This window comes from Oratosquilla oratoria, chromosome 5 (assembly GCF_046742065.1).
Source record: "Oratosquilla oratoria isolate Oo_2021 chromosome 5, ASM4674206v1, whole genome shotgun sequence".
NCBI classification, from domain to species: Eukaryota; Metazoa; Arthropoda; class Malacostraca; order Stomatopoda; family Squillidae; genus Oratosquilla; species Oratosquilla oratoria.
The window spans coordinates 37,261,312-37,269,445 of NC_134781.1; the positions used below are offsets into that span (position 1 = coordinate 37,261,312).

Consider the following 8,134-nt stretch of genomic DNA (forward strand, 5'->3'; position numbering starts at 1 on the left):
TTTTTAGGTATACCACCCCCTGAATAGGTCTGTAAAGTGTCACACTAGCAATGATTCTGTATATGAATGCAGCAAAACTATAAACTGGTGGAGTGTCCATGACTGTGGATTTACACACAGCATACCTACAAATTCACTTTATGGAGAAGGTGTGGAAATAATAACTAGTAAAATACAAGGGTGGAACCTACCATTCAACTAGGCTGGTGTTCAGACTGTGCTCAGCCCCACAGATCATGACAAAGATCCTAAAGCTAGTGTTGAAGAAGAATGAGGTGAGTGACGGATTCGTACATTGACAACATAGTGGTAGACAAAACCATTGTACCAGCATCAAAATTACTAAAACACTTAGGGTCAATTTGATATTGAAATGGGGGTTGCAAGAGAAAAATTATGACCAATTTAGCCATGCTAGCAGGATGGATGAATTCAATGCTAACCAGCGAGAAGAGTGCATACAAAGGGTCATTGTGAAACAGCGCTTTGGAATCTTGAAGGAGTTGAATGAGAGATCCTACAAGAAATAACGGTCTCAAAATGTCAGGAAATAGGTTTAATTTGGAAGTGGGTAGAAACAACTTTGCCAACCATCTAGTTAATGAATGGAATTAACTTCCTGCAGAGGCAGTGCAATGTAGTTAAGTTTGAAGCTTTAAGATTCATTTGGATAAACACCTAAGCAAGATGCTGTAATGCCTGCCATTTATTTTATATTATTTGTCTGTTTATTATTTGGTTGACTTGTTTATTATTAGTTATATGTCAATTTATTATTGCTTACTATTTACCTTTGTTTACTATTTAACTATACCTATGCATTTATAATTTATATTTATCATTGTTATAATTTCTTTTTGCTTCAGACCTAGTTATGGACCAAAAGATCTCCTGTTGGTATGATGCTCAGCCTTTGTAGTCCTTTGATACACAAATTTAGCATGACAGTAAATATATTGAGAGTGACATCAGGACAGTAACAAGGTGGACTTGCTAACCTGAGAGAGGAAAGGTTGGCTTTGAGTGCTTGGAGAGGAGGAAGATTACCCACTTGCTCCTCATGACGCCTACGAAGGCATCACCGTATGGAAGGGGTTAACAGCTGCCTTCACTTCATCTTTATTTCTCCTCCATTTTCCTCGCTAGTTTTCTTTACACTTCCCACTGCAACTACCTTTCCCTCCATATCCTCCTTCACATTTAGCAACTCCTTAAAATACTCTGCTCATCTTCCTCTTATTACCTTCTCTCCATCTGCACCTTTTACCTTTTCTTCTCTACTTGATTCACCTCCTCTTCCTCTTTTAATTTCCTTCCAAAGCATTTTTATGACTTTCAAAATTTTCTGTCATAATTAACCCATTTCACATTTGCGATCCTCTTTGCCTCCTTTATCTTCTGCTTTACTTCGTATCTCACATATGATTCCCTCATCCTAATTTGTAACCAAACCTTGAAAGCTTGCTTCTTTTCTTCTACACCTTTCTCTACTTCCTCATCCGACCACTGCCTACCCTTCCTTCTACTTCCTCCTATCTCCTTGTTCCACACACCATCTTTGCACACCTTATGACTCCCTCCATGAACCATCCCCATTCCTCCACTCCTAGCTCTACTCTATCTTCCACTCTCAACTTAACTTCCACCAAAAAATAATCCGATATTCCCCCACTCTCTCCCCTTAAAATATGTACATCCTTAACTCTTCCTACTATACTCCTGGTTACCACTATATAATCCATTAATGCTCTAGCACCCCTCCATCCACCACCCTCTCCTATGTGTACTTATGCTTGACTTTCTTCCAAAACACTGTATTTGCTATCATCAACTCTCTTTCAAGACATCTCCATCAACTCTCCACTACAATTTTTTCCTGGAACCCCACACTTCCCAATCACTCCATATATTGGTTCATTTCCCACCCTAGCATCAAGTGTCCCAATACAACTACATTGACATCTCTCCCCAATCCCTCTATGTACTCATTTAAATCCATCCTAAAAGCCTCTTTCCTCTACATTCACTACCAGGCCCATATGCACTTCCAAAAACAATATCTTCCTTCCGTTTCACCTTCATCCACATTAACCTTCAAGAAACCTCCTTCCACTCCACTATCTCTTCACTTACTAGCATAGCCACCCCTTCCCTCCCTCATCCTCTCTTCACTCCTGAGAACCTCACAACTAAACTCCCAAACTCATTCCCCCTCCCTTTCACTCAATACCAATACATCCATCTTTCTTCTCACAAACATACTGCCTATCTCTTCCCTTTTACTCTCATCTGTACCACATCCACACACATTAAAAGACCCAAACCTTAGGGTACTGGTTGGAAAACTCCTAGACCATCTTATGCCTTTACTTTTTTTAGGAATGTCCCCTTTGGAGCTACAAGAAGGATTCCTAGTCCTATCCCTGTCCTGTTTTTTGTCGCCTTTCACAACTCAAGTGGGAAGACTTGGTGGCAGCATTCTTTTCCCCCACCACAGGATTAAGCAAAGAAGGAAATGAATATTCTGAGAAATGGTACAGGAGAGTAACATGGGGTGGGGGGGACAGTATAACAGAGGGACAGTCAGTGTCATAATTTCTCTATGAACAAATTCCTCTATCATAGACAAAATGATGTGTGGCTCTGATCCATATGGGTGACCCATATAGACCCTAAAGCATCAGCTACATGCTACTTTGCCACAATAACATGCAGCCAATACCCCAGACGGGCAATTAACAGACAATGGCAGACCCGTGTTCTCTCGAAGTCCAAGGAAGCCCTATTGTCTTTGTAACAGTGCTATTAACGTCACCTGGTGCACAATGTGAAAGCCATTGCCTAACTGACAGTGATTGGACTGGACAGACAACAACATGGTGTCTATCCTATGCATGCAGCTTCATTCAGTTGTACATTTGCTTTTAGCAAGGTTTTTTGTTGTTTCTGCCAAGAAAAACGTATATTATGTTGATGTATTATAATTTAAAAGATTAATAGTTAATTTCCTATGGAGTCAGTTTTCTGGCACATGTCCCCTAGTCACGCCAAGATGAAGAAAGTCCCACAGGGATGCATGGCAACATCTGAGGGTAATCCCATTGCTACTGCCTGCTACTGAAGGAATTATTTCATTATTAATGGGGAAATCTGGGTGAAACAGACAGTAAATGCAACTCGCAGTGGGCAAGGTGTTGTGACATGTAAATTCATGGAACAATGTTTTAATCTGTGGAGTGCCATGACATATCCTGGACCTTCATTGGGTAGCAGGCAACAAAGTGGGTGGCAATACACAGGCAGATGGAGGAATGATGCTGCAACTCCCACAATGGAACAGACATTCCCTGGAAATATTGAATGACTTATTATAAAGTGGGAGATGGGAGACCACAAATAGGTTGATCTTGAGGTCAAGGGGGATGAGGTGAATACAAGCAAGGTTGGCACACCATGCAAAGGCAAAGGTCACCAGGAGGAATGCAGAAACCATCACCTGCAGCAGCATGGGATAGGGAGTGAGTGGATGAATGATAGGAAAAAAAAAAAGGTGAAAAGTGACAAGGCTATAGTTAAGTCAAGTATCAAGAGAGAAGTGCACCCAAGGATCTGTGGCAGTGACAGAATTGATGTTCTAGTGAGTAGAGGTGTTTATTTGTCAGGGAAAGACCACAATCTATTACACACTGTAAAAACGGAATGCTGACTCTCCAATAAAGTTCCAAGATCTGTGCGGGGCATTGATAGAGTATGGACATCTCCAAGAAGCCATCAAGACAACATTTGGTTGACCATATAACCACACTAATATTTAGCTACATCTGCTCCAACTCCAACACTAGCTTTGAGAAGACATTGCAAGATAGGATCTCTGACTCCACTCTATTAATATATTGCGTTACCTTACGGCAGCACTGGATGCAGGCCTTAATGGGCCTGTATTGTATGTTGAGATTGTTGTCAATGTTTACATTGATATTGTGGCAATAAGTTTTGCTTCAGAATCAAATCTAAATTCTTGCTGTTCCCAGAATTTGCCATAGCCCATACCAGTCAAAGAATCTCAGAATATAAAATATGTATATATATATATATATATATAAATAAGCACATAAATTAGGCATGCAAGAAGTTTGGGGTACAGTAGCATTATCACTAGTCCTGTCCAGAGGGATGAGGAGGGGAGCACAGTGCTTTAGTAACAATAACAATAATAAAGCTGGGAACCCCAGCCAACAGTAAGCTGCCTTTTGGCCAACATCACAAAATGGAAAAACTGATGAAACAGATCACACAAACATGGGACTAACCACCAAATAAAGAAAATACACTCATTTTTTTTTTCAATTGATTGTTTTTTTCAATGGTATGAATAGTTTAGGGGTTACTAGAACTAGACAACGAAGTTTCATGTGCAATATCATCGTTAAGAGATCCTGAAATTTTACCAATAACCCCTTCCATAGCTTGTTATCAGTAGAATGAAATTCCCAACCCACAAGTTTTTGCACTAAACTAAAACTGACACTAATCTGAGCTGAATGATTGATTTCACTATGTTGACTGTCACTATGGTAAGCAAGTTAAATTTCTTGCTATTTTTTTTTTACAATTACATACATGCACAAAGTAAACATTCTAACAAAATATTTCAACCTGACGACTGGAGAAATTTGTACTCTAGCAAATGTTCATGTTGTAAGTGTAAAAAATACTTACACTTTTAGTTTTATACACTTATATACTCATAAGCTGCCTTTAGAGTTTAGACTTTAGTACGGAACCTCTGTGCGATTTGAATGACCAACACTGGTCAAATCATTACTTGAAAATTTAGCCTTTGTTCGTTACCAATTGATATAAAAGAAGTCAAAGCATTCTTGTGCTTAAGAATTAGTGTCACTGGACTATAATACTAACCAATTTAAAGAATCCTCATATCAAACGACCTTGCAATAAACAAAAATTTAAATAGCCAATTCAAACGGTTGCTTAGAACTTGAACTTCCACACCTTAACTCATTGTATATGATTATATATTTCACACATTGTATTGCATATTGATATTCATGCAAAGCACGAAATGTAATATCAGAATCCATCTCCAAAAAATAGTTACATTTTAATGAAATTAAAGTATGACACAACAGCACTTAACGTCTTTAGTAAAATTTAAATAGAAATATAATATCATCTTTAGGCTTTACTTAAGGCACAATACAAAATATCTTACTTTCCAATTTAAAAATACACAATTGTCCAATAAGCCGTGTATTCCTTGTTAAATTGTATATCGTTTTCACAGACTAAGAACGTCACTTCAAACTTGGTGACGCTTAATCATCCCTCGTCACTGATTGGTTGAACTTATACTATCAACCAATGAGCTGCCGTATTTTTCTGCAGAGGAAATTTGATGGTTCTTCCTTGTTATGGCATCTGCATTTTTATTGATATATTCTTATATTCAAAATGTTAAATATATTGAACGAGTTGGAATCTCCTAACAATAAAATAATTTACATATTTATGTATATGTAACGTTAAACAATAATTGCACATACAAAACGTGGGCATACTGTTCTAGGGAGATTGAATATATTTATCAAATCTTGCATTTGAATATCCCATTTTATTCAGTGCTCAGTCTTTATTTACCATAGTAAAATGGTTAAGTAAACGATACGAGATGCCGAAAATTAATTTAGTGTCTTTATCATGATAGCTCATACCATTCACCTAGTAGACCCAGATGTCCTTATTTGATATTCATGCCGACAGAATAAGGATGCCTGGCACAGCTGCCCAACAACTATTGTCAATACTCCGACCAGTCTCAATGACCCACAATTTGTGTTTTTAGTGTATACTGCGGTTTTGTTGTATTAACTTCCTCTTGCAAAGGGGCCTCAATGGACATAAGCCCCGTATTGGGCTCTTTTGAGTTATACCTAGTATATTATTATTTTCTTACTTGTGACTCAATTATATTATTTACATTTGTTAATTAATTAATTTGTATTGTTTATTGTGTAAAGGTACTTGACCAGGCCACTCTAATTGTGTTCAATGCTGGGAGGATTGCCGTGATGACCCCACGAACGTTGTGCTCGTATTTTGGGTAAGGGTGAATATATTGAGGGGTTAAATGAATGTTAGGCCACGGTTTATTTTGCTACAGTAGATAAGGTCGCTTCATACAAGTCTACCGCTTTCCGAGTATTGGTCGAGTTCGTACAATCGTTCGCCAATAAGTATACCTTCCCCGCCACTCTTCTCTACGAGCTCTCCAATCGGTGTCCAGCTATGTCATGGCTATTACATTTACACTTATGGGTTATGGATTGATTAGTATGCCTGGCCTAGTAGCATAAAACCATGTCTCTGAAGATACCTATCGAGTCAGAACTCATATATTTGAGTCAAGTTTGTTTCAGTCATTCCACTTTGGCTAAAGAAGTATAGGCGCAAAAGTAGCCTGGATCTTGATTTGAAAAGATTCTTGTTAGTTCTTAGTATATTTTTGACGATGCTGGAGTGAAGAAATGTACACAGTCTCTTACTCTCCCTGTCAGTCAGTGGCGGATCCAGGATAAAAATTTGGGGGGGGGGGGCTAACCTGAATTCTTTCCTCTGAGTAGTCTGATGTATCAGAAGTCTGAGGTATACTTAACTTAATAATGTTTTTCAGATTTTTCTGTATTTTAGACATATATAATAGAATGTATATTCGTTTTATATTGTCACACGCTTGTGCTAGTCAGTGATAAGGCACTGGCACGCGTATACTCTCGCATAGAGAGAAATTATTGCAGAATCCGTGTGTAGTGTTAGTGCACATGGACTCATGGAAGTAATAAAAAATAAAAGTAGCTTTAAAAAAACAGAAATACAAACAAAAATGTGTATGAACTTCTGAACCTGTTAATAAAAGTATCTAAATTACATAATAACACACAGCATTGTTCATGGGATCTCACACGAACATCAACCTCCTGTTTTTTGGGGTAAATACATTTATTACACTGTCTATTTCAATATTGATTTCATTGTGAACGCCGAGTAGCGCCAGGCCGTTGAGGCGATCTTGACCCATAGTATTCCTTAGGTAGGTCTTCAGACGCTGGCTTAAGGGTTGAAAATGAACGCTCGGCCTCTGCGTTCGAGACTGGGAGCGTGATAAAAATTAACGACTAAAATAACATCAAGAAGAAAGATACCAATCAAACCTTGGATAACAAATAACTTATTGAAATGCATCAATTTAAAAAATAAACTTGATAAAAAATACATTAAGTGCAACTCTGAACTTAATAAACACAATTTTATCAGCTATCGTAATGTTCTCAACTCATCAATTAAATCGGCTCGCAAGCAATACTATCTCAAAAAACTTGAAGAAAATTCATCGGTTCCGAAGAAACTCTGGTCAATACTTCTTGAAGTAATTAATGAAAAGAGAAGTAATAATACTCCCAATTTGTTTATTCACAATAACAGGCAGGTAACTGACAACCATGAGATCGCTGACATATTAACTTTTTCTGTTCAATTGGTAGTTTATTGGCTGATAAGCTAGCAAATGACCCACGAAACCCACCTCAATATATAACTCCAGTCTCATCACAATTTAGTGTAATAAAACCATCAACTCACGATATTTTGAGTATTATAAATAATCTTAAAAATAAGTGCAATGGCTATGATTGCCTTAATACAAAGATCCTAAACTTGCTGCTCCCAAAATTATTCATTTACTCATGCATTTAATCACTTTGTGCTTTCAACAGAGTTGCTTTCCTAATGTCCTAAAAATTGCTGTAGTACACCCGAACCATAAAGATGGGCCCACATCAAACGTATCAAATTTTCGTCCGATTTCGATCCTTCCGGTATTGTCTAAAGTACTTGAAACCGTTATTCTTGAGCAATTGGTGGATTACCTTGAATACCATGGGATCATTTTCGATAATCAATTTGGATTCCGTGAAAACCACTCAACATATATGCCTGTTGCTCTCTTACATGAATATATTGCAACTCGACTATCTAATAAAAAATATGTGCCGCAGTTTTTCTAGACATTAAAAAGGCTTTTGACACAGTTGATCATAGTATTCTATTGATGAAAATG

The 8,134-nt window shown here is 37.7% G+C and overlaps 1 protein-coding gene across 6 annotated transcripts in view; it reads right to left on the reverse strand.

Moving 5' to 3' along the window:
* LOC143025468 (G2/mitotic-specific cyclin-B3-like) overlaps positions 1 to 5,362 on the reverse strand; it is a 65,945-nt gene extending 60,583 nt beyond the window's left edge. Inside the window, exon 1 of one of the 6 annotated variants that reach the window (XM_076185175.1) lies at positions 5,234 to 5,362. Coding sequence is in view for 2 of the 6 variants with exons in the window: in XM_076185173.1 (XP_076041288.1) it covers positions 4,621 to 4,637 (17 nt within the window). In the remaining 4 variants the exon portion in view is untranslated. Of the gene's footprint in view, positions 1 to 4,142; positions 4,166 to 4,448; positions 4,467 to 4,620; positions 4,651 to 4,719; positions 4,841 to 4,920; positions 4,939 to 5,233 lie in introns of those variants that run through there. The other 5 variants (XM_076185178.1, XM_076185176.1, XM_076185173.1 and 2 more) reach the window with 5 other exon arrangements.
* Positions 5,363 to 8,134: the final 2,772 nt, after the last annotated feature.